This window comes from Chiroxiphia lanceolata, chromosome Z, assembly GCF_009829145.1.
Source record: "Chiroxiphia lanceolata isolate bChiLan1 chromosome Z, bChiLan1.pri, whole genome shotgun sequence".
NCBI classification, from domain to species: Eukaryota; Metazoa; Chordata; class Aves; order Passeriformes; family Pipridae; genus Chiroxiphia; species Chiroxiphia lanceolata.
Window position 1 is genome coordinate 24,704,356 of NC_045671.1, and position 14,947 is coordinate 24,719,302.

The following is a 14,947-nucleotide window of genomic DNA, read 5'->3' on the forward strand; positions in this document are numbered from 1 at the left end:
AAATTTTCTCTCTACAGAGATGAGCAGAATCTCTGTCATTCCCCCATATCATCTGTACTTGCTTTTGATGTCCGTACACTTTCCTTCTCCACCTGAGTTCTAGAAGATCCCTGCTCAGCCAAGCCAACCTTCTGCCGCACTGGCTTGGCTACCAACACTTTCAAATTGGCTGCTCCTTTGCTCTTAAAAGACAGTTCTTAAAAAGTGAGCAGCCTTTCTGGACCCAAATAACTTTAAAAAAAGAGATTCCCAAGGGACCTTACTAACGAGCTCTTTCAGCAACCCATAGTCTGCCCCATACAAGAAGACGTTGTGTAATTCATAGCTAATGACATTTATCCATGTGATGATAAGCAGCACACTGAAAAAGGTAGAAAAGGGAAAAAAAGTGGGTCCTTTCTGGTCACTTCATTTTCTTATCTATCTAGGCAGAGAAACTAACAGCTCAAAACTAACTCTCACCCCAAAATAAAGAACATAAATTTTCATCATGGCTGGGCTTCGCGAACGAAGATTTGGGAAGGGCTCTACCCATGTTTGTTGCAAGCACATTGGTGGCTAAAAAGGCCAGTACGAGACAGGTATGTGCAAAAAGCACAGCAGGAAGACTCCTTAGATGGTATATTCTGCAAGACATGATTCTTTCTGCATTGTCTTTTCTCCTCAAGGGTGATCCTGTGTGCTTTCTCAAAGGCATCAGCAGTGTTATAGGTGGTGTGTCTCCAGACCTCCCGATTGGAGGCCAGAGTAGACCAGTTATGGTGGTCAATATGGCCAAGGCTGAGATGTTGTTTCAGGGAGTCCTTGTATCTTCTCTTCGGGGCTCCTCTCTTGTGGCAGCCGGTGGCAAGTTCACCATAAAGCAAGATCTTAGGGAGGCGGTGGTCCTTCATCCTTGAGACGTGCCCTGCCCAACGCAGCTGTGTTCTCATCAGCATGGCCTCTACACTTGTGACTGCTGCTTGTTCTAGAACAGATGTATTGAGATGTATTGGTCACATAATCTGACCAGTGGATGTTTAGGATTGTACAGAGGCAGCATTGATGGAAGCGTTCTAGGAGTCGCAGGTGGTGGCGGAAAGAACATAAATAAAGCAATTTGATTTTACCTACTTTGTCGGTTAGAGGCAAGTTTGAGTAGAGTGTAGCGGGTGCCTGAGAACTCGGTTCCCAAGAATATCTAGGTCAAAGGGATTAGTCTGAGCAGAAGTGAACTTAGTGATATTCCTTGCTTTGCTTAGTAATGATGTCCAAGATCTGAGTCCAGGTGCACGAGGAGCTGATGTCTGACAGTCAGAAAGTTCACCCTGTAGAAGCTCCTGCTACTGCAGTATGGTATGAGAAATGATCTCTCAAGTGCTGAGCAAAAAGCCTTACTGGATACTTCTCAGAAGTGAGACCAGGGAGCTTGACAAAAAGCAAAATTAATGTTACAGCAGAGGCTGGCAAGAGGAATTTGTTATAGTCTAGCCTGAATCTTGATTAAGAAATATGGAAGAATATTTGGTAGTAAAATGATGGCATTGCAGACTACCCTTTTTTTTATGTCTGAATTACTCTGCTTAGGAGAATGAAACAGCCTCAAAACTGGACATTAATTTGCATTAAGGTTGCTATACAAAGGACTCACCACGGTATGGTTTAATGTTCAAAGCAAACTGTAAAGCAGATTGGTATCTCCAAAGAGGCACTGACAATCCCTATTAATAGGAGCCCTGACTTTTTTTGCATCAAGAAAGAAAACAGACAGTGGAGACAAATTCATGAAGCAAAAGACTTTCAAGAACAGTTAAATACCAATTACAAATAATCCAGGCTTTAAACAATGTGACTCAAAGAAACTTTGAACACAGAAACCTTAGAACACACCTTGAGAACAAAAGTATTGCAAAATGCTTAGCTATGACATCTTCCAGTTTGTCAAGAGCTAGTAAATAGAAAAGCTACAACTGAGGATAAAGAAACAGGAAAAAATAAGGGGGCAATCTCACAGCAACAGCAATTGCTTTGCATGGGACACCACCAGAACAATATTGGGGTCTGCAGGTGCAAGACCATGAGACCAATGACAGAAGAGGAACTTAAAGAGAACAAAATAAAAACACTGCTGCAGGGACTCTGGAATACACTGTCCCAGCAGCTTGTGTGAAAGGGTAGGGACCTGCAAGGAGAAGGCAGGCTACAGGATTGCAAATGGAAGGCCTTCCAGACCGGCAAGGGTGTTGCCAAAGCTAGCAATCTTCCAGTGCCTTTTCCTTTCCTGCATCAGCCTGGATAGAGATGGAATAATGAGCTGGTGTTTAGAAGTTATAACTCAAGTGCTAAGAGCATGCCAAAGGAACCATCCTTTTGTTGTGTGTATCCTCTGCTTTACAGGAGCCGTAGCTCAACTGAAGTGCTCCCAGTGACAAGGGGAAGCAAACTGGCTTTCAGGATGCTCATTGTTACAGGAGATGCTTGGGCCAGTTCAACCAGAGCTGAGGATAAAACCTCCATCAAAGCAAGAGAAAGCACCTCTCCTATCCTACTAGTTGCCCACTGCAGCGTTATGCTACTCTAAAATGATCTGAAAGAGAAACAAGAGTGGCTTTATGCTGTTTCTCAGCAGCTCATAAAGAGTTTGAAGCTGGAAAACCCTTCACATCCCTACCCTTCATTTCCACTGAGTCCAGCATAGCATGAGACCTGCACTCCCAGAGCACAGCCAAAGCTGCAACTTTCCTCAGCTCTTAATCAAATGGAGATATTCTATCTGGGAATAAAAAGGGATGACTTTTATTTGCTCACCTCTTGAAAGCATTTTAAGAGGTACTCTAGTGAGTTCCTACCCTTTATCTGCATATCAATTATTCATTATTTTCATTAAGGAAAACCAAGCCTGCTATCTTCATGAGCATGAAAGAAATCTGTAATGTTCTCTCTCTCTCTCTCTCTCTCTCTCTCTCTCTCTCTTTCTCTCTCTTTCTCTCTCTCTGCCCCTCACACATTTTGAGATTATTTTAAATCCATATATACTGAAATAGGAAATGTGTGGGTTTTATTAGGAATAAAACTTTAGGGTTTTTCCCCCCTACTGATTTTTCATAGATTTATGGATCCATAATCATTCACGTCACAGCCTGAGGGAAATGAGGATGGAACAGGATAATAGCCCCTAAATCCCCTCCTCTAAGCACTCAGATCTTTGCTGTCAGCAAGATTAAAACGGTCAACAGCAGTCTTCATATGTCTATATCCCACACGGAGCTTTCACAACAACTGAAGTGGTGGCTGGCAGGGAGAAAAATGCAAAACCACTGCTGTGCATGATACTGCTGAGATAAAGAGAGAAGAAAACAGGATTGTCAGCCTTTGTAGTGTTGGAAAGGACTGGTGTTAGTTGCTTGATCAGGTGAATGCAAAGAAGGGAGAAGAGTAAGGAATAATAGTATGTTGCAGTTTAACATGCAGCGAGAGTTTCCCTTCCTGAAACGTAAAGGCAGAGAGGGGGAAGCATCAAACATCCTCCCACAGCCCAACAGGGAGAAGGATAACGAAGGCATGCACGTAGACCAGCAGAGTGGTTTTTCTGCTAACGCTCCCTTGAATACCCAGTCCCTACTGCTACTGGGACCTGAGGGGAATTACAACTATTATGTGGATGATGAAGATGAGGAAGACGAAGAGAAAGAACAAGGCAAATGGTCAAGTGAAGATGCATTTAAGGGAGAAAACAAGGCCCCATCATTCATTCCTTGTTCTCCTGCCCCTTCTGCCAGAGCCCCAGCCACAGCGTCTGCTCCATCCATGCTGAACATCAACGTTGGCGGCCAAAGCTACCGTCTCACCTACCAGGCAGTGGCCATCTATCCCAAGACCCGCCTGGGCCGCCTGGCCACCTCCACTGACCATCGTTGCCAGCTGGGCCTGTGTGATGACTATGCTGCCCAGGTTGATGAGTATTTCTTTGACCGGGACCCAGCTGTCTTCCAGCTGGTGTACAACTTCTATGCCTCGGGGGTGCTGCGTGTGCGGGACGAGCTGTGCCCCTGTAGCTTCCTGGAGGAGCTGAGCTACTGGGGTGTGCGCCTCAAATACACCCCCCGCTGTTGCCGCATCTGCTTCGAGGAGCGCCGTGACGAGCTGAGAGAACAGCTGAAGGTCCAGCGGGAGCTGCGGTCCCAGGCAGAGGCTGAGGAGAACGAGCAGCTCTTCCACCACATGCGCTATTATGGTCCTCAGCGTTGGCGCCTCTGGAACCTTATGGAGAAGCCCTTCTCCTCTGTCACCGCCAAGGTGATGGCAGTGGCCTCCAGCTTCTTTGTGCTCATCTCTGTGGTGGCCCTGGCACTCAACACTGTGGAGGAGATGCAGCAGGTAGACTGGAAGAGTGGGGATAGCCGGCCTGTCTTGGAGCACATTGAGACCCTGTGCATTGCATTCTTCACACTGGAGTACCTGCTGCGCTTGGTCTCTACCCCAGACCTACGCCGCTTTGCCAGCAGCGCCCTCAATGCAGTAGACCTCATTGCCATCCTGCCCCTCTATCTGCAGCTGCTGCTCGAATGCTTTACTGATGATGACCAGCCCCGGGGTCGAGGCTCTCAGCATGAGCACGATATTGAGAAGGTGGGACGGGTGGGCAAGGTGGGACAAGTGCTTCGCATCATGCGCCTCATGCGCATCTTCCGCATCCTCAAGCTGGCCCGCCACTCCACAGGGCTGCGTGCCTTCGGCTTTACCTTGCGCCAGTGCTACCAGCAGGTGGGCTGCCTTTTGCTCTTCATTGCTATGGGGATCTTTGCCTTCTCTGCCATGGTCTACACGGTGGAGCATGACGTCTCCAGTACCAACTTCACCAGCATTCCCCATGCTTGGTGGTGGGCTGCTGTAAGTAAACACATCTTACCTTGCTGGGTATCCAGAGGCCCCCCTTCCCTTACCCTCTCTTTCCTTGCTGGAGCTGTTGGCAGCCTTGAAAACAACAGGCTCAGATCAGTGAACATCTGCTCTGAATTCTGAGCTTACAGGACATATGCACTCACTCACACACACACACACGCATGCACTCATTCACCTCTGTAGTAAGATTAAAGGATTAATCAGGCAGGAAGTGTTGAAATTGCCATCTCTCCAAATGCAGGAAGTATTCGCACTTTTAAAGAAGAAACAGGCAAAGAGATGGGAAAGAAAAGATTTTCCCATTTAATGCCATTGTCAGTGTTGCCAAAAACAAAAGGAAGGAAAACAAAAATGAATGCATCAGGCTATCTGGTTGCAGGTGGACACAGGATTTTCATTCTTATTGTATTTGCAGATCTTCTGTGATCCATCATACAACTGCAAGATGATAAGACATAGTTTATTAACTATTGTCAGGTCACTCAAATTTCAAAAGCGAAAGCTGTCCCAGAGCTCTGGTTGTTAAAGATGCATCAGAACCAACAGTTATTTTACACAAGAGAGTGTGTTCTGTTGTGCTGCAGATGTGTGTATCTATAGCATTCTGGATGAAGCGGGGGGGTAGCTAGGCACTGCAGATCCTGAGGGGAGGCAAAGGGTCTCTATCTTGGCCACCCATAACCCTAAGACACAGACATTTATGTAGGGCCCCAGGACTGAGCCCTGGGCATGGCCATGGGTCTAGCTCTGTCCCAGTCACTTCCCTGGAGAAAGAAGCCCATGCAAATGGACTGGATAGGAGTCAGAACATCTCATGCTGGTTGATCAGCATAGACACTGGATGCTGGAGCTGCGTATGGGGCCCACAGAACAGTAATCCCAGTCCATCCAAAGTCACTTCTCCTGGCCAGCAGTCCTGGAGCCCACGGTCTGCACTTCTGGTCCAGCAATGACCAATGAGGTGTGGTGGTTTACCACACATATGTTCCTAGTGATTCAGCTCATGGCAGAAAAACTGGCCCTACAGACACACATAGACATTTACATATGCACACACATATATGTACCAGTGCTGAATATCCTTTAAGCCGGGCCATGGGAAGGATGGAAAAATTAGTGAATAAAGGAAAGGGTCCTGTAATGTGACCTTTGCAGATCATCTGTAAGTGAAATATACAGGTTATGAAAACATTCATGCTTCATACATTGCTAGAATAAGGACATCAGCCTTATGTTTTGTTTTCTGAACATGCAGATTATATGCAAAATCTTTAGGGCTCATTTCTGCAGACTGTAATCATTTAGATATTCCTAAGAAACTTACATGACTGTGAAAAAAGCCTATTTAGCTGAATAAGTTTCTTCAAAACAGAAGCTGTAGCATGCACATTGCAATTCCAAGGCATGAAACACTTTTTAAAGGCTATCTGTTCTTTAAGACTGCAAATTAAATACCTGGATCACTCAAATTTTATTAAAATCCAACAGTGTTCACAGTCTCCCACATGCAAGAGAAGAAGCATCCCTCCTAAACTGTTACAGGCAATGTATAAGACTATGCCAGTGGAACAGAACCTCATCAGAGGATAATGATTTTCTCCTGGTTGGTAGAGATAAACATCTTGCCTTCATCTCAGTATTTATTTTTGGACATATTTATCCTGTATTATCATTCAAATCCAGTGACTTAATTTCCATTAAAGCAAGTGACTAATCCTTTTTATTCCACAGGAAGCACCAGGTGCATCCTACAAATGTGCTCACCCAATGCTGTTTCATGCACCCTAATGCTTTCTTCACTGGAAATAACATTTTATTTAGGATGTTAGAGGATGGCAGGCTGCACACTGTGACCTTCCAAAGACTTATTTATTTATTTATTCTGAAGCCACTTACTGTGGCTAAAGTCACAAGGGCATTACAGTGAAAGTCCTACAGCCTGTGGCTGACTTCTGCCAGAGATTTCATTACTGTTTCAGGGATACACACAGTGTGTTGAGACACACTGTGAAAAAAAATAAATAAAATTCACTGTCTGAAAAAGTCTCTAGTCTCTTGCACTGACTAGAAAGTGCCAGGTGGTAAAAGCCTGCAAGTTTTACCTGCCAGAGAAAAGTAACTTATATTTACTAAATGTAAAAATTATAAAAAAATCAAGATGTATGCAGTGGAAGTATCTAAATTAGGAGTTATTTTATGCTGACTGTTTGGGAGTACATAATTCATATGTAGCATCCCCATAATCAAACACTCATGAATTTTTGAAACGGAATTTTACAGTGAAAGTATCATAACACTTGGTATAGCACAGGGCTGAGGAGAAAAATGTCTGTGAAACTATGCAGACAATGTAATGGCAAAGTGTTCAGATTCATATAAAACAGATACACTAAATACCACCACTCTCAAAGAAAACAAAACAAAACAAAACAAAACAAAAAAAACCAGCAACCAAACTCAAAACATTTTAAACAACCCCCAAATACTTCTTCAAAAGGGAATTCAGCAAAAATTTCCCACCTGGGTACCCACTTAGCACTATCAATATATATGTTGCAAGCATATATTGCAAGCAAAAAATTCCAGGCTACAGTTCCTTGTAGGTATGTTATCATTAAAGGGGATTTTATCTAGAAACTTCAAAGTCCTGGATCACTTCTTCCTATAGTGCAAATATTATGAAATTACATTTCACAATTAGCTGAAGATTTTCATGTGTTTTGCAATAGTTCCTACAATATATATGACAAACACAGGTAAAACCCAAAATATAACCCAGGGACTGAGTCCCAAATACTGGGGTTTATCAGCACACTGAATTTAGAAACAGGGCATCTGTTCAAAGTGGTATAATAAGGGAGCAGGGTTGCAGCTATCAGTGGATTTGCATGGTCAGGGAGCCCCATCTATTCTCTCACTGCATCCAAGCAAACTCACCTTCTGGACAGGCTGGTGTGGAAATTGTTTGGAAATTCCCTCTGCAGGGCAAAGCTTCTAAAAATCCTCCTAAATGATATCTAATAATTGTCTTTCTTTACTTCATGGGAGGGAATTTTTTAAAAAGGCATATTTTCCATAAGATGGATGGTACAGAAAAGAAAGGCATTACAGAGTATTTCAGACTTATGATGCAAAGTAAAAAACCACTAACTTTAAAATTGTCCCTGATCAATGAACATATCTGTTTATATATTTCTTCCCAGCTAATAAGCTGAATGTCGATTTGCCTGTAGGTCAGCATCTCTACAGTGGGATATGGTGATATGTGTCCAGAAACTCACCTTGGTCGCCTGTTTGCTTTCCTCTGCATTGCTTTTGGAATAATCCTGAATGGCATGCCCATCTCCATCCTCTACAACAAATTCTCAGACTATTACAGCAAGTTGAAGGCTTACGAGTACACAGCTCTCAAGAAAGAAAGAGGGAAGGTTGACTTCACACGGAGAGCCATGAAGAAAATATCTGAGTGCTGTGGAGAAGGTGCAACCCACCCTTTGTCACAGCAATGATACAGTTTGTGCTTTGGATATTGGGAGGAAATGGAGAAGCTGAAGGAGAAAGAAGAAAAACAGATCAGCCAAGCTAAGTGAAGATAAACTGAAGAGGCCAAAAGTAACAGAAGTAGATGGTGAAACCTGTTTCAAAGGGGGTTGTTTTCAAAACTAAAAAGGTTCAGATTATGACAATTTTTTTTTTTAAACTTTGCTATATGGTGAGCAGAATTAAAGCACTCATCAACTCTCTGAAATTACCTTCTTCAGATTAACCATTCAGAAACTCTGAATTCGATCTACACGAAGAATCTAGCCTCCTGCTACTGATTAGACTGGCAATAAAGACCCACCCTAATAGTACCAAAGGAAAACAAATTGCTGTCATTAAGGGTCAGCCACCTCACTGCTGTCAAGGCAGTCTCAAAAATGAACCAAATAGAATACCCAATATACTCATTGCATTGCTTAAATTGGTTTCACATCAGCTTTCAAATCCAGGAAAACAGCCTAGAGCACTTACCTAAATATTAGCAGCAGCTACACTCCTTAAGATTTCAGCTTCTGTTTCCACTGTCAGATAGCTATGCTTCACTCTTCTAATTTTATTTTTCAGATGCAGTCCTGCAAATTATTCCTATTTTCATGTCCAAGCAAGCAATACACTGCTTTCAGCATTCCCTCCCTCACCACACCCATAACCATATTTCATTGTGACAAGAACTAGTGAAGAATTCTGGAGTTTGAGTTGATAAATCTTACTGATCAATTTTGAAAACATTTTTAAACACAAATCTTTTTAGGTGTAGTATTAAATAATAATCTAAATTTATTTTACAGTATTTAACGTATCTATTTATTGAATTGCTAGAATAATAGGCCTGTGACAGGACATAAGTGTTAAAGCAGCATTTAAAAAGGAATTAAACCAAATTAAATATGTAATGGATAGTATCTCATAAAGTCTGTTGATCACAAAGGATCTTATCAGAACTTATCTGTAAACAATTTTAAATATAGTTTAAAGTCAAGATACTTTATCTAGTACATACAGCCATTAGGGACATAATTCTGACACTTAGCTCACTCTCAAGGGTACCTTGTGTCCTAAGATTACTGGGTCTCCTTGCACAGCTGGATGCGATTTTTCATGTGTCTAAACTTGCCCCCAAACCTACAAAACAAATAAAAATTACAATTAAATGGAATCACAGTTTCATGTATTACTTCACAGCAAATCAGGAATATTCTTTTTACATAAGAGCAGTCATACCAATTTAGAAATAGTAAGCTGAATAACAGATCTAAAAGAAAAAATACTTTATTGATAATTAGATACAAAGAGCCTTAAGAAAAAAAAGTGTCACGAAAAGGAGCAATCACCGATATGACCCATGGCTGTTAGTCAGCAGCACTCCTGTTGCAAAGTACCCTGATGACAGGGATGCATTTTAAAACTCTTGAACTCTCACGTTTTGTCTGTGCTGCCCTGCTGAATGCAAATGGCTGCATTCAAATCTCAGGACCACAAGGGAGACAATGGTGTGAAGCTCACTCTGGGACAGCTGAGGGTGAAAAAGTTCATTAATTTTGCTCTGTCCATGCGAATTGTGTCAAGCATGGGGACATTTCTCCTTTCAATGGTGAGAAGGTAATTAGTAACCAACTTGCTCTTCTCATTCTTTACCTCCAGACAAACGTATCATAAGCCCATCTGTTATTTTGTTCTTTAGGAATGACAGGCAGCACATTGTGTGCTGATCAGCTCTGTTAAAAGCTAAACCATGTCTTTAAGGCACAGCTGAGCCCCGGCAGTTCGATGTGATAGATGTTTGCTGCTCTGGACTGCACACAATGCAGCAGGCACAATTCTGGCACTCACTGAGAAGAATAGGTGCTTCACTTTGGCTCTAGGGACAGTATGAATTTGTATGGCCCTTCTGCACAGCAACAAGAGGACAAGAAGCTTCCAGAAACCACAGGAAACCGCTTACTGCAGTTGAGTGAGGTGGGAGGTTACAAGCATGCAAAAACACAATTATGCTTTATTTTCAACATGCAGCTGGAGTTAGATCCCTTAAAAGGACTTAAACCCTGGTGATTACTCAACTTTCCAAGATACTGGACACTTTAATTTCTTTGCTGAAGGAATGACCATGCAGATGGGATGCAGATGCTCAGCTCTGCATGACAAGCTCAGCAGCTTCTTGCCACCTACAGAAATTGAAAGCCTGAGCACTTATTCTGCTGAGACTGGACTTCATCACAGGCTCAGACCTGACAGAAATCACTATTTTCCACCCCACTTGTCGCACCTGCAGGACCCATTCAAGTAGATGTTTTTCAAGACATGTCAAGGAATAGGCTTTCCACAAAAAACACGAGCAGAAGAAAAGGAAGTCTTCTCTCTTTTAATGAGGAGTCAGAATTCAATGTCCTTGGCAAGTGCTTTCTTATCTGTCCAACAAGATTTTAATGCACAAGTCCCATAGCACTGCTATAACCACTTAAGTACAGCTTGGAGAGAGTCTCCTGCACCCCTCTAGCTGAATCTGTTCAATTTTGTAACAGGTAAATAATGGCTCAACGTCACAAGGTGACAGTAAAAGAAAGACCATAGAGCTTGATGTTTCCAGTACTCATCTGGGTGCAAAGGTGTGGGTCACAGACCCTGCTTCAACAAAAAAGCTATGAAAGTACCCTGACCAAGCAGCAAAATCTTTCCAAACTTACAGTCTCCTCTGGCCCAAGCAATTTTTAGCTGACAACTTTAGTCTCTAAGGACTCCAGAGTCAGTCCCCATACACTACAGCCACATGAAGGTAAAATGCTTACTTGGAGAATGCTACAGGCGTGTCTAGGGGCAAAAACACTGACAGACACAGAGGAGAACAATTTCTGTCCCCTTAGAAGGAGATACTGTAACCTGTACCACGAGGTCCCATCTGGGTACACTGAGCACCAAGGTCATCACACTTTGGGCAGCTCAGCTTACCCAGCGCCTGCCCTACTCTCTTTTCTCAATGCACTTTGCATCCTCATCCCTCTGCCATCCAGCCCCACCAGCTTTGGGACCATCTTGATTGCTCTGTGCACTGATTCATCACAAAAATGATTGTTTGGGGGTGCATGGGTAGATTCTCACTTGATTCACGACCAAGCTCAATGCTGAAAGCTCTGATTAACACCTAGAGCTGGGACGAGATACATGGTAGCCATTTCTGGCTATGAAACACTAAGCACAAGACTACAAGAAGTTCCTGGTTATTGTTTTGTAATTACCTGACTCCCCTGCCCTGCTGCACTGAGGAGGTGAACCAGTCCTTAGTGGAGTAAAGCACTTCCCAGAAAAACTGAAGTTAGTCCTTGGTAGGTTTTTTTTCAGGCAAAACTCATCATTTTGTTCTCTGGATTACCTTATCCAGCTTTCTGCCTTGTGGCTTAAATGATTTTATTTTATGGGTAACAAGCATAAGTGTGTGCATTTCAATAGGAAAGAGTATGCCTAAAGTTGAGATATGACTACACCAGTCAGACATTGCCTGGATTGCCCAAAGTTGTGTTAGCGCCAGCACTTTCCGTGTGGATGGTCCTCCCATAAAGTCCTCTCCTGCTGTGAGAGTCTGTTTGAGGCTCATACCATACAAAGTGGACCTCCAGTCAGCCCAGAGGAAGGAACGAGTTCGTATTCCCACAGAACAAACTTCTGACAACCTGCAGAAGACTGTGCAAATCCAGCTGGTTTTCAAAGAGGATGTAGCGGTTTTGCCATTTTTTTGTTAACACAATGTTTCCTGCTGAGAAGGACAGTTAATTTATTCTGCCACATTTACTAAGACCTTCAATGGCATTATCACCATCCCTAGATTACTCAAAGGAAAGAGTCAAGTAGTACACATGACAACATCCAGAAACAATGCAGGAGTCGTGATTGTCTTAGTTACTTGAATGCCATAGGGCTTTGATAGTCAAAAGGTTTTAAAATAACACATCAAGGGAAAATATTAAACACAACAAATATGGGCAATACTATTAAAGTAGATAGGCCTTGTTTTATGAGATGCTGATTTGGCATAAGTAAGGTTTTGGGGAAACAGAGTGGAGGATTCTGTAACCACCGAGAAATTAAAAATCGCTCTGAATATGGTCATGATAAAGTCTTCTGTTTTAACTATCTGCAGACATTAATGAGACCCAGAGGGAGAAGGAAAATATGTTCTATCATTATGTTTCACTACAGACTTAGTAACCATGGTGTGTCTCTGTTAGACAAAGAAACAGTCAGTTTATCTGGATGGCCTGCCTTCATTTCAGGAGAACTAAGTATTGTTTCTTCTTCTTAATTTAGGCCAGGGAATTACTGGGGAAAGAAAGAGGGGTGAAAAAGAAAAGAAAAAAAATAAAAGGAAAAAAAAAAAGGAGTAAAAAGAGAGAATTAAAAAAAGGAAAAAGAAAAAAAAAGTGGGGGGTGGTAGAAATCTAGTCTGTCTTTACATGAGACAGTGGAAAGAATTCCAATTAGAATTTGCTTCTGCACAAATCCTTGTCTTAGAAGAACATCATTTTTTTCAATTCAATTCAGCAGCTGTTTGCTTTTCTCATTCAGAAAGATAGCACTTACAGGGATAGCTACAGTAAACCACAGATTAATAGGCATCTGGTACTACTCCCAGGCTTCTAAGGCAAATAGCAATATTCCGTCTTTAAATATGTAAAACTTTAAAGATTATCAACTAGGAATACTTCAACATTTTTGATTATCTACTAGGAATAACTCAATGTTTTTGAAGAAAAATAATGGCTGTCAATAAGATTAGGAAAGACAAATTTCAACTCTTTAGAACATTCTGGTTTTACGTTACGTAAAAATATGCTTATCGACTGTTACAAAACCTTTATTGACTTCTTTATTTGGTAGTATAGAAATTACATGCCTTTTGACCGTAATCCAGCTCTTTAACTAGGACTGAAAAAGGGAAAGGTCAGTGCTAGTTTTTATGTACTTAGGTAATTTAATGGAAATATGCTGAGAAAATTAAAGCTTTCTACAAGTAGGTCCTGAGATAGAGATTATTGAGGTTTTAAATAAAACTTGTCACAGTCTAATTCTACTCTATAAAATTACTCTGTACTGTCATTCTAACTTCTAAAGTGGATTTGCTCCATTTATAAGCAAAAGATTTTGACCCCTGTTAATAACCAGATAAGCAAGTACCATACTATAAAGTCAGTCTTCTGCTACCACTTAATAATTGTTCTTCAGGCCACCAACACTCTTTCCTTCACCAGTTCTGGTAGATGGGGGTGGTTGGGGAGGGTGGGCAGGGACAGGGACGACAATGACACAGGACCACAGACCACACAACAAGCAAGCAAAAAAAAACAAAAACAAAAACAAACACCAAAACCAGTAAGTTCCAGAAATTTAGGAAAATTCAGGAAATCACAGGCAGGTGGCGACAGCACATTTCTTTGTAATGGGGGGCTGACACGCCCTTTAGGCAGGGCAAGGTAGTTGGGTGGGTATTCTCCTGGGAAATACAGTCTCTCATACAGAAAATTGTTCACTGCTGCCACTCAGAGGTTACAGGCTGCCAGATTCCCCTTTTCCTTAAAAATATCTGGTGCTTGCTACCTGCTGCGCTACCTTGCTCTGCTGCATCTTTCTCAGGTGCAGAGTGTACCAAAAGCCTGGAGTCCTGTCACCAAGGGTAGAGTGTTTACAGTAACGTGAAAGTTCAATCATTTTCAACTATTTTGAAGAGAAATAATTCAGACATATCTCAAACATGTCTTCTTTCCGTTGCCCACTATCAAAAGATACAGAATTTGAAAAAGGCTTTAAATATTTTAACCTCTTCAGACAGAGAAAAAAGGACAGAAAAAATGCTTACATGGAAGAACAGGTGGCATCAATTTGTAAAACAGCCTCTGAAAGCATTTCAGTCACAAGACTGACTGCCTTGAAAACTGGTGCCATCACCACTGTGAAGATGACTTAATAGCAAATGTTGTGGCACTCAATCTTCTTCATCTAACCATACTCCGTGAGCAGAAACTTCAATGACTATAACATATTGAATTAATATTACCTTAATACTCTTTTCCATAAAAAACGTTTTTTTGGGGATGCTTTTAATTCAGTATATCTTTAAAATGAAAACCCTAGTTTGTTTTTTTCTTTTGTTCTCCTTTTTTTTTTGTTTGGTTTTCTTTTTTTCCCCACAAGTATCTTATTTACCTCTGTTTTGCAAACAAATAAAAACATTCTGATGACTTTTTAGTTCAATGCTTCTAGCACCTATTTGTACATGCCTGTATACCTGGAGGTCTGTCAGCTCCCTCCTCTGTGCTTTCTATTTCTTTTTTATTTATTCTAATAAAATATGTAATCCACGTAGACACACTCCAGTTATATCACAGACTGACAAGTACAGGAATGACAGGCAGAACCAGCCGTGGGGAAGACAGGGAAAATTAGAGAATCTGTAAGATTTTTACATTTTGTAAAGCACGTAACTGTATTTGTAAGACATGTTCTGATTGAAAGATATATAAATCCAACAATTAAAACC

At 41.7% G+C, this 14,947-nt stretch overlaps 1 protein-coding gene across 1 annotated transcript; it reads left to right on the top strand.

The window, feature by feature from the left end:
- Positions 1-3,429: 3,429 nt before the first annotated feature.
- On the top strand, positions 3,430-8,624 carry KCNV2 (potassium voltage-gated channel modifier subfamily V member 2). The gene is made up of 2 exons (XM_032675981.1): positions 3,430-4,869; positions 8,115-8,624. Exons 1-2 carry the CDS (start codon positions 3,430-3,432, stop codon positions 8,388-8,390), a joined length of 1,716 nt encoding a protein of 571 aa, XP_032531872.1. The 3' UTR covers positions 8,391-8,624.
- Positions 8,625-14,947: the final 6,323 nt, after the last annotated feature.